This window comes from Notothenia rossii, assembly GCF_949606895.1.
Source record: "Notothenia rossii genome assembly, chromosome: 5".
Lineage (NCBI taxonomy): Eukaryota > Metazoa > Chordata > Actinopteri > Perciformes > Nototheniidae > Notothenia > Notothenia rossii.
Window position 1 is genome coordinate 86,022,991 of NC_136903.1, and position 15,239 is coordinate 86,038,229.

The following is a 15,239-nucleotide window of genomic DNA, read 5'->3' on the forward strand; positions in this document are numbered from 1 at the left end:
TTAACTCCACTGTGGCACCACGGCAGAGACAATACACACTGCTGTTAGGGTCTGTTCAACACAACTCCTCTAGACAGCATCGCTGGCCTGTTTATAATTGGCATTATTCGATCACAAGTGGAGACCATGTGGTCACGTCCGACACCTAATGAGGACGCTGTGGGCCACATCTGTAGTGTGAGCTCACATGTGTAACATTAATGAAGGAGCGTCTTTTTCCAAATCTGTCTTGGCAGATGTGTGCAACTGTTGTCGGTGAAAGCGTGAAAAACAACTGGCAACAACAAACCTCTGGAGCACCGAGGACAACAGAAGGAAATGCAATGGAGGTGTTGAGCAAACTACTACGATACAGAAACTTGAATAAGTCTTTGTTTTTATATTCCCATTTTTGTTATGTTACTCAAATAAGTATGTGGAATATGATATGTAAAAGGAGCGTTTGTATAATGCTATTCCATTCTTTGCAACCCATTGACACACATTCATACAGAGGCAGGGGGTGTTTCTCAATGTCGAGGAAAGCTACTCCAGAGCCACTATTTCAAGGTTACTAGGTCATCGAGTCCCGCCGAAGGACTGTTCCAATGTCCAGGATACTTGGAATTCTACCGAGGCCGCCGTATTTCGTTGCGGGAAATTTCAAGGCTGCACATGTGTAGACTCCGCGGTCTTAAAATCCCCACAATGCTTTGCGCACGGACCAATTTCCAAATCTTTTGGCGGAAATTGCGCTCCATTTAAGGCGGGGCCTCGCATATGAGGCGCACCTGCACACCCGTTAGCCTGTTCCACCATTCTTCGTTTTCCGAGGCTAGGAAAGATTCTTGCCTCGCTTCTGAAACTGACTCGGAGGTACATGTGCTACCAAGGAAGCCTCCTCGACATTGAGAACTCCCAGAGGCTGCCATACAAAGAGCTGTGGCTCAGGGAAACTAACATTCACACACCATTGGGTGCAACACATCAACATGTTGACAGCAGGGCTGGGACTCAAACCACCAACCTTTCTTTGGTGGACTACCGCTATACCTCCAAAGCCATAGTGTAGAAGGGGACATATTCAGCATGGAACTATTTAATTTAAAATGGTATATTGAGACCCATTTAGAATTTAACAAATGTTGTTTATTGGGATTTTGACAAAAAATCTGCAGGGCATAGTGTGAGATTATTGTCGTGTTTCGAAAAGTGCACAAGTAAGAAGTGTTGCTCTGGCTGGCTTTGCATTTCAAATAACATACATCGAAACAAGCGTTGTCTGCATCAAGTTTAAAAAGTGATGACCTCAGCTACAGAGAGAGGAGGATGGGGCTATTTTGGGCACTCAGCCTTCATAAAGAAAACGTTGCCCATCATTATTTCCTGTTAGTACAGCGGTTAAGCCCTCAAATCAAGGGAAATTGTGCACTTTTTGAAAGAAACATGAAACTTCTACCATAGTTAGTTTATATCATGAGGTTTATTTTTAGATGTGGAGGGAAGTCAGATTTGACCTCTGAGGCCCGGGAGAGGTCAAATCGGGGATGGCCACCAATAATATTCAAAACTGACTCACTTTGGAACCGAACACTGTAGAAAAACACTTAAGGTGTCATTTCCCACAAATGTTAGGGTGCCCATTCTGTTGGTGATACATTTGAGACCAATATAATTCAAGAAAATGCATTTATGTTAAAGTCAAGGTAAAAATATATCAAAAAATTTATTTTTTATGTACCCAAGAACATTCTTCAATTGATTTCTTTGTAGTCTCAGTATTATTTAGTTATAAGTTATTATTTCATGGGGTGTTTGGATATTTGTATGCATTCTCAGCACAGATTTATCAGCAGTTGACCCCCCTAGACCATTTCCACAGACTACCTGCAATACCACCGCGGACCACTGGTTGAAAACCCCCTGCTCTAAAGCTTCATTAGCCTACTTATTCTAGGGGTTGTTGCTAGACAACATGGTGAGAAGTATTCAGAAATGCCACTTCTGACACTTCGGACATTTCTAACAGGTAAAAAGATTGACTATGAACAAACAATATTATTAAAAACAATATTAATATTAATATATGCCTTTGAATGCGAATGTATTGAATTTGACTGTAGCCAGGAAGGAGTTTTCCTTGCTAGCTAGCAAGGAAAACTCCTAGCTAGCTAGCTAGCTAGCGTGATCAAAATAATTATCCTAGCTAGCTAGCTAGCTAGCGTGATCAAAATAATTATCCTAGCTTAAGTAGAAGACAGTCTGGAACATTTCTGTTTGAGCTGAGTAGTTTAATGATTGAACAGAGTATTTTCTAGAGATGTCAACTTGGTTATTATGTCAAATTTGGGTAACATTTTACCTGTCATAACAGTAACAAAACACAGTCACGGACATGTCATGAACATGTCATAAACATTATGTCAATGTCATATATATATGACACATATATGTCATATCATTGTCATTAAGTGTCATTTGGTTTAACCTAACCCTACAAAAACCGAATGACACAATGACAACAGTGTTTAATACAATGTTAAATAAATGGAATTGTAACCCTCACCATGTCAAAGCGTCACAGCTTGATGGTCCCTACCCAGCCCTCGTTATCCAAGCAATCCAAGCCACCCCCCAGCACTAACTGGGACATTTGTGTCCTCTGTCAAGTCAAAACAGATGAACCTTTACAGTGTCCTCTCAGAAACAAATATAAACAGTCTGTTGGTAGTGGCTATGTATCCCTCACAGAAGACCTTCTCCGGTTCCATACCCTTCAGCATATGCCAATGGACCTCAACCTGGAGCGATTAGATGATGGAGATGGCATAGAATCCACTTTGAAGAGACACAAGGCAGAGTGGCACAAGAGATGTCGGCTAAAATTCAACAAAAAAGCATATGATGAGCTAAGTCGGGGGAAATTAACTACAGCACAACAACAAAGTACCTCATCTGTACACACGCGATCTGCCCACAGCCATTCACAGTCCACAGAACCTACTTGCTTCTTTTGCAATGAGCCTGCTGCAGGTTCCTCAGGTTTGCATAATGCATCAACCTACAACATTGACAGAAATGTGAGGAAGTGTGCCCTTGAGCTTGAGGACACTGCTCTGTTGGCCAAGCTCGCAGAGGGTGACATGATTGCCATTGAGGCCAAGTACCATCATCGCTGTCTGTCTTCATTGTACAACAAAGCCAGGCAGGCTGCATCTAAACACAATGATGGAGATGATACTTGCCTACATGGCATAGCCTTTGCACAGTTAGTGGCATATCTGGAAGACAAGAACAGTGATGAGAACACTTCCCCTGTCTTGAAATTGACTGACATCGCTCAGTTGTACAAGACCAGGCTGGAACAACTTGGTCTGACTGTAGATAAACGGATTCACACCACCAGACTGAAAGAACGACTGCTTTCTGAGCTTCCACATCTGAGGGCACATTCACAAGGAAGAGACGCACTTCTGAGTTTTGAGAATGACATTGGACCAGCTCTCATGATAGCCTGTCAAACTGACAGTGATGCCATGCACTTAATGCGAGCAGCACAAGTAGTGCGCAAAGAAATCTTTGGTCCGTCTTTCTCTTTTGACGGATCATTCCAAGAAAACTGCCAGCAGAGGGCTGTGCCACCATCTCTCTTGGCTCTCGTCAACATGGTACTTCATGGTACAAACATTAAGCATCAGACCACCACAAAACCTGCCCTAACAATCTCCCAATTGATGGTCTTTAACAGTAAGAAGCAGGCACGGAACATGGATTCACCAAGCTCAGCACGTACAAGGCACACCCGAGAAACTCCACTCCCTCTATATCTGTCCCTCAAGATCCATGCAGTTACACGAAGTAGGGGGTTAGTTGACACACTGTTCAACCTGGGATTGTGTGTTTCCTATGACAGGCTGCTGCAAGTCACATCAAACATTGCCAATGGTGTCTGCCAGCAATTTAGGATGGAAGATGTTGTGTGCCCACCAAAGTTGCGTAATGGACTGTTCACAACAGGAGCTGTGGACAATATAGACCATAACCCAAGTTCTGCAACAGCCAAAGATTCCTTCCACGGCACTGGAATCTCACTAATGCAGCATCCATCACACACACAAAGCGGAACTGATCGTGGTGTACTAGTGATTAGTCAAGATGGCTCTTCCACCAAGTCAGTGAAACCTCTGCCAACATCATACACAGTCGTGCCACCAGCTTCCCTCCACAAAAAGGAATTTAGTGTGCCACCTGTACAAGGTCCTGTGAGACCCTCCACCCTCCTAGTTTCTACAGCCGCCACAGAGGATGAATATGCATGGCTCAGAAAAGTCAAGACAGCTGTTGAAACGTCAGCCATTGATGGCATGATATCGTGGTCTGCCTACCATGCCTGTGTTCACCATGCCGTCATCCCTCCTGCAGCAATCAATGCATTATTACCTCTCTTTCTTGACAATGCACATTCAGTAGCAATGATTCGGCACTCTATGGAAATCGTAAAAAGAGCAATTCAACATGTGAACCCTGGTCAGATTCCTGTCATTGCTGCTGACCAACCACTGTATGCTCTCGCTAAACAAGTACAGTGGACCTGGCCAGACACTTATGGAGAAGATCACTTTGTGATCATGTTTGGTGGTCTACACATCGAAATGGCTATGTTGAAGTTGCTGGGAGACTGGCTAGAAGACAGTGGCTGGACCAATGCTCTGGTCCAGGCTGATATTGCAAGTTCTGGAACAGCAAATTCCTTCATACATGCCAAACATGTCACCAAGACCCGCCATGCACACCAGGTCACAGCTGCAAGCCTCTATACACTACTGCAACGAGCATACAATGAAAATTGCATATCTGATGATACAGATGCCATGCCACCTGACAGTCTATCTTTTGAGGAGTGGTGCATACAACAAGCAAAGGCTAGTGTTCACTTTGACTACTGGCATAAGACCCTGTCATTGCAGCTTCTCGTTTTGCGGTACATGAGGTCCATTCGTGAAGGCAACTTCCAGCTGTACGTGGAATCCCTAACACAGATCATGCCCTGGATGTTCGCCCTGGATCACACACACTACAGCAGATGGCTTCCCGTACACATCCGTGATATGATGACTCTTGCGGACAGACACCCAGATGTCCTGGCAGAATTCAAGTCTGGACATTTCGTGTTGCACAAAACCAGCAACCAGTTCTCTGCCATGGCACTTGACCAGTGCCATGAACAGAACAATGCCATGGTCAAAGGTTCTGGTGGGGCTATCGGACTGACTGGCAATCCAGAAGCACTCAGACGCTGGATGGTAGCAGGACCAGAAATCGCCAGGATCACTAAAGAGTTTGAAGAACAGGCAACACACCAACAGCATGGACCCAGTGACTCTAGACACCATGACCAGCAACCTGGAGTGCAAGCCACATTCCTGAAGGAGGTTAAGGCACTTGTCACGGTGCTGGAAGAGATGGGGAATCCATTTCTAGAACACAGCCAAGATCTTTTAGTCATTGACACAAGAGACATCGTTGATACCCAAGTTGCTGATACTGTAAGAAGGATTTATACCATTGGTGAGGAGCAGTACACCGAGTTTGTGACCCAAAGGCTGGAAAGGTGTAAAACACCTATCACACACCCTCTTCCAAAAAAAAAGTTGCCACTATTCAGCAGACCACCTGTGAAGGTCAAATCAAAAGAGAAAGCACAACTCGCTGCACTAAAGAGTGACTGTGGTCTTTTTTCAAGGCTGTACATCTCATGTCAAACACGAGATGGAGACATCAACCACTTCTTTTCCCACGAAAACCAGGCAGCACCTCCAGCTCTGTCAAGTGGAGGAAAACTTTGGTTCGGGGTTAAAGCAGATCTGCTTCGCTGCCTGGAGTCAAATCTGCTTGAAATCAAGAGTGTTCCTAAGACTGATGCAGTAATTATAGATGGTGCAGCTGTGGTTTAAATGCTGAATCCAAAGTTATCAAGAACATTTCAAGAGTATGGAGAAACAGTGTTCATACCATACATCTCTGCTCAACTAGAGGTAAGCATCCGTGTTGACCTTGTCTGGGATGTATACCTATCTGCCAGCCTGGAAGCTTCAACAAGACAGAAGAGGGGAAATGGCAAGAGGAAAAGGGTGGCTCCCCATACTGTGATGCCCAAGAACTGGAAAGACTTCTTTCGATGTGATGAAAACAAAACAGAGTTATTTTCCTTCCTGGCCCGAGAAGCCGTAAGTCTGCCAGTAGCACAGGGCAAGGAACTGTATGCAACAGATGGAACTGGAGTCCTCTGCTCTCCTGCCGATTCATGTGTGACCTGCCTTGCCCCATGTTCACAAGAAGAGGCAGACACCCGGCTACTTCTGCATGTGGCAGACGCTGTGCATAAAGGTTGTAAGAAGGTGACCATACGTACCGTTGATACAGATGTGGTGGTGTTGGCAGTGGCTTGTTTTAGCAAAATAGCTCCCGATGAACTGTGGGTTTCCTTTGGTGTTGGGTCGAGTTTCCGGTTTATCGCTATTCATGAAATGGTTGCCACAATGACTCCTATCCAATGCCTGACTCTCCCTGTCTTTCACGCTTTCACTGGATGTGACACCGTGTCTGCATTTGCTGGCCGTGGAAAGAAGATTGCCTGGGAGAGATGGAAGTCTTTCCCAGAGGTCAGTGATGCTTTCCAGGAACTCCTGTGCATGCCAAGTGAGGTCAGTGAAGATTCCATGTTACTGCTGGAAAGATTCGTGGTGCTCATGTATGACCGAACGAGTGAGTGCATGGAAGTGAATGATGCCAGGAAACAGCTTTTCTCCCAGAAGTCCAGGAGTTTAGAAAACATCCCTCCAACCCAGGCTGCCCTCAAACAACACATCAAGCGTACTTGCTTTCAGGCTAACGTTTGGAACCAGTCACTGGTCCTGGACGCAGAGATGCCAGAGCCATCTGATTGGGGCTGGACAAAAGAAACCACTGGGTGGCAGCCACTCTGGACAACTCTCCCTGAAGCAGCAAAGTCTTGCCATGAGCTGATCCGCTGTAACTGTCAGAAAGGGTGCACTGGACGGTGCTCATGTGTCAAAGCTGCACTTAAGTGTACAGATCTCTGCTTTTGTTCTGGGGACTGTTAAGATTTTTGATCACTACCAATATGTGATCCTGACATGAAAGGACTGTGGTGTTGTTAACCACTTCTCCGTCCCTTGATGATGATTAAAAAGTTAAATAATAAATCAGTTAAAAAATTACTTATTATTTCAATGACTGTTGTTATTGGCATTGTTATTATTGTTATTGACATCATTATTAACCTTATCATTACTGTTATTATTTTGAAAATAAACTACCTTTTTGCATCGTTCACCACCCTATGTTTGCATTATTTGACCTCCACATTGATCTAAATGCATTTTCTTGAATTCTATTGGTCTCAAAGGTATCACCAACAGAATGGGCACCCTAAAATGTGTGGGAAATGACACCTTAAGTGTTTTTCTACAGTGTTTGGTTCCAAAGTGAGGCATTTTTGAGTATTATTGGCGGCCATCTTGGATTTGACCTCTCCCGGGCCTCAGAGGTCAAATCTGACTTCCCTCCACATCTGAAAATAAACCTCATGGTATAAACTAACTATGGTAGAAGTTTCATGTTTCTTTCAAAAAGTGCACAATTTCATGGTTATCCGCTCTACTATGTTGCAAATGTTATCAGACAAGTTTTCTTCGGCTTATACGGACTATGACACTCTCCAGTTGAAGCATTGGTTGAAAAGAGTAAGAACTGCATTAGGGCATATATAGTTCTTAGTATAAAAGGCATTTCTGGGTCACTTGTTTGTGACTTCAACAGCAATGAGACAGCAACATAGTTACATGGATATAATTCGATTAAAGATCCATAAAAGTAGTACATGAATAGCCCAACAGTTACTACTGGAACACCAGGATCACGTACGTTATGTCTGTCTAGTCTTGCAATGGTGCAATCGACATGAGAAATGTGATGTCTTCCATTACAAATGCTTTAACTACAAATCCAGCTTTACATGAGAAGCCTTCTGATGACAGGCATGAACTGCAATCCATATGAATGTAAACTGGGTGCATGTTGATTCAGGACTAAGCTCTGAAGAGGGCCTTTGTCAGGTTTATTTGCCCCAATGTGGTGATTAGGGTCAACCACTTCCTCAGGCAAGGCCTACATTACTGCTAATGCATGGTTTCCTCTTCAGTTTGACCACAAACTGGGCCTGCTAGAGTGAAGACATTTGAAACAACACTGCCGAGTTGCTCCAAAAAGCAAACCTGCAGATACACAGAGAAATGTTTAAAAAGCCAAATGTCTGTCGCTAACATCCCCTGTGATCAATCACTTTGTACATCAAGGGGATTCATCCTTATGGCCTTGTTCCATAAACCCACTTTGTGGAGTAAGCTGGATAACTTTGCAGAGAAAAACTTTGAACCTCCTCAACTCTGGAAGTAAGAGGAACTGTTCCAGGTCAGGCTTTGATGAGAAAAGTTACCAAGATCACTCAGAGAACTTCTTGGAACAGACATCAAGAAACCAGATTGCATCAATATTAAGAACAAAGTGTTTCTCTAAAAAGAAAGGAAACGTTTTTTCTGTTAAAGTATGGAACGAGTTCTGGTCAATCGCTGTTTTGTATAATTACAAAGCTGACTTGTGATTATTAGCAGAATAATAGTTATTGAAAAAAAGTATACCGTGTTATTTTTATGTTGCATTGTTGGTTTGTTGTACTTGAACAGTCTGGTATCGAGAATACATATCTTGTCTCAGAAGTTATTGAAGTCTTACAATAAAGTAACCTGTTATTTCAAATGGCCCACAGTCAAGGGTTAACTGGATGAAATGTATACGTGTGCATCCATCGAATAAACAAAAAGAAAACCATCTGAACAGGATGAGAACACTTGAATACTGTGTTGGATATACACTAAACTAATGGCGCATTTCCACTGCAGGGCCTCGCACGGCTTAGTACGGTAGTTAGGCCTTGGTAGGACTGGCTCACTTTATGCTGCGTTTATATTACAGTTTAGGAACTGGGGCAGTAACTATAGTAACGCAGTGTAGGCGGAGCCGTGACGTCATCTTCAATGCAAAACACAAAACCAACATCAGCCGTTAGCTGTTAGCCTCAGAGCTCACAGCTCCTCATATCTGCAAAAGTTAAACAAGTCCAAACCACAGACTGTCTGTGTCATGGAGAATACAGTCGCTGGTTTATTTATGTCTGTATAGGCCGTTGTTGTGAGTGTGGACGGTCGGAGCATATACTGCGTTAGCTTAGCCGATCTCCATTCAGAAAACACGCATTTTAAAAGGTGTTTCGCCTGCCGTCTGTCTGCAGACTTGTCAAAGCATTAATTCATGGTTTTTACTAACCGGTATCAGTATGTTGTTACTTCGGCATCATTTTGAAACGTGTATTACAATTAAATCACGGTCAAATATGTTCATTTTGTTGTAGTTGCCAGCGATTCTCTCACTAGTTTAGCATACTCAGCCCGGTTGTTGGCCCGGAAAGAACCTCGATTTTGGAGAGCCAGAAAACTTAAAAAAAAGTGCCCGCTAGCCGGAACTACCCCTAGTGGAAACGTAATAAAAAACGGGCCGGGTTTGGCACGGCACGCTTAAACCGCGCTGCAATGGAAATGTGCCATAAGTGACAAAGGAGAGCAGGAAACAATATAAAAAGGTGAAACATGGGGCTGTGTCTATCAAAATAATGTCTTTTATCGGACCTCTTTTCGTAGATGCAGCCACTATCAGCCACAGAAAAAGGGAGCAATTGAACGATTCCCTGCTGTTTTAGCATATCAATGTAAAAAGCTAATTTCAAGAACATTATCAATAGCCACTAGTGTGAATGCAACTCTTTTTTATGCAAAAACTCTAAAGATAACGTTGTCCTCCTGTTGCGCACATGGTCTTAAACGGTAGAAAACATCAAGGAACTATTTCTAATGCAAGTCACACAGCCTACACACTCAAGTGACTGTCTAGTGGCAGGTTGTGAGCAGCAGACAGACCACACACACTAGTGTTTGCTCTTTGAATTGGTAACACCTGTTCCTGCTTGTTGAACAGGATCCAAGTAACGATTAACAACTTCCTGTAGATCCCATTGGAGGCCTGTGTTAGTGCCATTGATAGATCCTGTACCGTTAGCTTCAGAGCCAATATCAGCCTCTTAAGCGTGTTCAATCACTGATGTCAACATACAGTATGCACACAGAGCGAGACCATGTGTGCATGTGTGAAAGTCTCAGCATTCACACATCAATATTCACCTCAGGAGTCCGTCTAATGATTTTATAACGCATCCAATCTGTAAACCATGCGACACAGTTCAAACGAATGTGTTGAATGGCTGCTGCGGAACAATGATCAAATGCAACAAAAAGGATAATATAAGAGGTGTAACATCCTTTGCCCTGTTAATGCCTGTAATTGACAAATGCGTTTTTTGTAATCCGATAGCAAATCGACAGCTCTAAGTACAGGTGTGGATTTACAATCTTTCAGACACCATTAGCCGCGTTCACACCGGAGAACTTTTCCCCGTACTTTTCCCCTTTAGTTCCGTTAGTACCCCTTATGTTGCATTCACACCAAAAAGAGTACTTAGTGCCGGGAACTTTTACCCCCATTTTTAGTGCCTGCTAGAGAGGTGGTACTATCCTGGGGGGAAAAAGTGCCCCAGTTCTGATTGGCTGGGCGAATTGCAAACCACGCCCCGTAAAACTCTGAAAAGTTTTGTGAAGCCGCCATTGTATTTGTGGCATTAGCATTATTAGCATTAGCCCCGCGCACCCACGGAGAGAGAATAACTTATGGCAACACAAAAAAAAACATGGGAGCGGTGGAGTGATGAGGAGGTGTCGGCGTTCTGGCGATTTACTCGTAAGGCTTGGTCCCCAACTCCGGGGACTTCCGGCCGGGGACTCCGGGCGGCAGTATACGCCGTGAAGTTGTTTGCAGCCTGCCAGTAAACCCAAAGCAGAAGAAGACGAAGTGACGTCAGCGGCTCATTTGCGTAATCTTCCCTCAGGGAAAAGTACTTCAGTGTGATTGGTACTTAGTGCCCTGGGGTAATAAGTGCCGGCACTAAGTACCGCAACGTGTGAACGCGGCTATTGAGACAACGCATGGCTACATTATTTAAGCTGTGTGAATAGGATCATATTGGGCCACATTGAACGACTGCCTGCTCACCTTAAGTCCACTGCGGAGGCGAAAGTAAGTAAAAAAAAACGGGCAACCCTGGCTATAAGGCACAGGGGACAACTACCAATCAGAAGGTTGGATGTTTGATCCAAAGAACCCGCATTCAACATGTCCGTATATCCTTGAGCAAGATACCTAACCCTGAGTGTGTGAGGGGGTGAACGTCACTCTTCCTGAGTTAATTGTACATGTTGTTAAAGCACTTTAAGGGGTTCAACTATGTCCAGGACGTTTGGAACTGTGTTTTTTGGAGGATTTCGTTTTTTTTTTTTTTTTTTTTAATCCTGTTATTTTTTGAGTATTTTTCAGGTCAAAGAAAGTGTTTTTTGTAGCGTTATGCTGTCTCTGATGTGTTGGTGTTTTTGTTCCGGTGCTCTGCACGGATGTGTCACTCACCCACCTGCTCTTATGCCTTTGGGGCTCAGTGTCAGCAGGACCTCGGGGAACGTCAATAACAGTATATGTTTAGCCTCAGAAAATGCACCTTTAAATCCCAACTTCACTTTTAATGTACGGTTTATGTGATTGAATACACCCAAAAACAGTTTTACAGAAAAAGTATTTAACAGTATGTTAATGACCTTAGTCATAATCACATTGTTGGTATTTTAGAGAATCACAGCTCAACGCACTAAAAATGTTTAGTCCAAAACTTTAAAATACAAACTATAAATTATGGAATAATAGCGTAGACTTTTTCCTGCCTTTTTATGTATTTTCTTCTTCTCTAGTTATAAAAAATAACATTGTTTAACGAGCAGTTTCTTATCAATATAAAAGTAATTTGAAGAATAAAATATTTTCCTCTGAGAATCTCATTGTTAATATCTGGGGCAATCCTTTGAACACTGTTCTCCAGATCTTCAATCTCGCTGGGATACAATTAAATGGTAATCATGCTCCGTATTTCCCATGAAACTATATATTTGAAAATAAGAATCTGTCTATTTGCTGGCTGGTTAAAACTAAGGATGGGAATAAAACAGACTTTTTATTTGGTCATCTTCAGTTTCAGTAATTGATCAATTAAAATAGAGGCCGTTGAACTTTCAGAAACACTTTTGTAGAGAACAGCCTCAGTCACGCCATGCCCACATTTGATTGGCAAAATCAGCAAGTTGATACGTGTTGAGAAAGGTCCGTGTGACCGAGACGTGGCCTCTGGCAGAGGTGATAAGTGTGTGTGTGAACTTGTGTTTTCCTTTGAAATGTTTCTTTGAAATACAATCGGCAAGGTTGCGAGTTGAGACCCAGCAGCACGCCGGCTCTCTCACAGCAGGTTGGCAACAAGTCCTGCCAACATGTGCTCTGAATACACATCTGTAACTTGATGGCAACCAGTTCCATCTGGAAATGGGTTTCAAAGCAGGAGAAGTTAAGGCTGAGTCAGTTGCATAAGAACTGGAAAAAAAGGCAAACCATAGTGCAGCTTAGCCACTAGGAGAGATGAGGAGCGGGCTGAAGACGTTTCTGACTTCACACCCAGATTTGCTTGTAGTTTTTAGCGGCAATCAACGCTGAGTTCAAGGAACATCACTTATTAGACTTCAACCAGGACCCTCAAAGAGCCAAAGAAATTGTACAGATGACCTTTTTCAATGTGCAATCACTCTGCCCAAGGCCTGTTTTGTTGCTGTTTAAGAAGGTTGAGAGGACATCTGGGTTCACTAAAACTCTTCCAACTCTTCAACATATCAATTGGTTAATTAAGGGAAAATGACCGCACATTATTTCAAGCTATTAGCAGCATATTAAATCCTTTATAACATTAGTATTATGTACATACATTTTACACTTAAATGACAGACTCATAGTTAATCAACAGGAAATGGCAAACTTTATGCATTGCTTGCGTGTGTGTGTGTGTGTGTGTGTGTGTGTGTGTGTGTGTGTGTGTGTGTGTGTGTGTGTGTGTGTGTGTGTGTGTGTGTGTGTGTGTGTGTGTGTGTGTGTGTGTGTGTGTGTGTGTGTGTGTGTGTGTGTGTGTGTGTGTGTGTGTGTGTGTGCGCGCGCACCAGGTCTCTTTTCTTCTTTTCACAAACACGTCCTAGTAAATAATGGATTAAGAAGCAGTATTCTCCTTATGAGAGTAATAACCGCCATAATCCGACCAATAAGAAACGGTTGGACAATCTCCCATTGACCAACCAACCGACCAACTGCCCTATTACATATGGCTCTATAGTCACAATTGAATTAGCAAATACATAAGAATGTAAGATTAGTATTATATACTTACATTTTACACTTAAATGACAGACTCAAAGTTAATCAACCACGATACGCAACAGCAAATCTTAAACTTTAGGCATTATAGTAACACAATTGTCAGGTCTGAGACAAGGACTGTGTGTGTGTGTGTGTGTGTGTGTGTGTGTGTGTGTGTGTGTGTGTGTGTGTGTGTGTGTGTGTGTGTGTGTGTGCACACCATGTCTCTTTTCTTCTTTCACAAACACACACACGCCCTAGTAAATAATGGTAAAAAGCAATATTTTGAGATTGAGAGAAACAACCGCCATAATCCGACCAATAACAAATGGTTGGACAATCGCCCGTTGACCAACCAACGGACCAACTGACCAGTAGATGTCAGCCCTATTAAATATGGCTCTAGTCACAATTCAATTAGCAAATACATAAGAATGTAAGAGCAAATCCTTCACATCTTATTTCCTTGGGCAGTAACTGACTCACCTCCAGCCAGCAGAGAGTCCCGCTGAGTTTTCTGATCGTCCACGGTGACTCTACCTGCGGGGGGGGAAAGGGACCACTTATCACCACAGCAATGACAGACAGGGGGAATACGCAGTAACATAACTCTGATGGGAGGAGAAGGCTAGGGGACTTGGTCTCCAAATTAAAATGTTCTCATGACGGATCTCGCTGTATCAAATATCTCTAGTCTTTCACGCGCTGTGAACTGTCTCTAATGAAATCTGGCCGGCTCACCTCTCCTCTGTTCAGCTACCTTAGCAGAGTGACACAAAGAGGCCCGGACTGAGCTCTGGGATCTGCTGGTAATCTCTTAAGGCTTTGAATGAAATGGAAGGGGGTCTAAAGGATTTGAGGATAGAGGGCTTTGTCATCCAAGGCTAAGTGCTGCTCAGAAGGAGTTGTCTCTTGCCCCCCCACCCACACACACACACACACTCACGTTGTGCTCTCCCTCTGTAGAGCGCACTTCATAGGAATATGTCAGCAGGATGTCCACGAGGCTCAGCCACACTTGGTTACGGGACGCCTTGTCCAGCAGGTAGGAACGGTTTGTGAATTTCCTCAGCTGCTCCTTCTCGCCGTCGGTGAATGATACAGCTGCAGAGGAAATGTATAAAAAGACTTAAGACACTGAACTGCAGAGGAATCCAGTAGGGATTCAGGCAATCCTTTAGTTTTGGACACACAAGATTTACATGGACAACAAAAACATTAGCACGCTAAAGCCACCATGTATCCAGAAAAAAGCCTTGATGTTTCATTATGGCGCTGCTGTGATTAACACAGCTTAATAATGTGGATTTAGTGTCCTGCGTCTTTTAAGATGACGTCCACACTAAGCCGGCTAAATCTGAGAAAGCACCATTTTCTCTCCGTGTTGGCCTTCTGTCCACAATAAGCCTGTCATTTCAAATCGGAATACAAACACAAACGTCACGGTTTACTGTGCTCTTTTGGAAACGTTGAATGCTCCGGACTAAGATATTGACAGTACATTTTTACCAAATATGCAATAAGCCTAGATTTTAAAGCAATGTGTGTCTTTGTGGGATTGCCTATTAGCTTCCCGACTGAAGAGTTCCGTACGTAATGAAATGGACAAATCTCATCAAGGCTTCGTGTCATTGAAGTAGTCCGACCTTGAAATGCGATTGTTATGGTAATATAACAGGATCAACTGTCCAGCCGCTGAAGGTGATTTTCATGCTGAGGTATCAGCCCGTGGCAAAACATTAGTGTGAATAAAGCTGAGGGCAAAAGGTGTTAAAGAAAACAGTTTTTTTAATCAGACATGC

General features: G+C 43.3%; 1 protein-coding gene across 1 annotated transcript in view; it reads right to left on the reverse strand.

Moving 5' to 3' along the window:
• The window catches only part of shq1 (SHQ1, H/ACA ribonucleoprotein assembly factor), a 58,438-nt gene that overhangs the window by 28,270 nt on the left and 14,929 nt on the right, over positions 1 to 15,239 (reverse strand). The window contains exons 8-9 of the mRNA XM_079681637.1: positions 14,384 to 14,541; positions 13,924 to 13,977 (exon numbers count right to left, since the gene is read on the reverse strand). Coding sequence (XP_079537763.1) covers positions 13,924 to 13,977; positions 14,384 to 14,541 — 212 coding nt within the window. The remainder of the gene's footprint in view (positions 1 to 13,923; positions 13,978 to 14,383; positions 14,542 to 15,239) is intronic.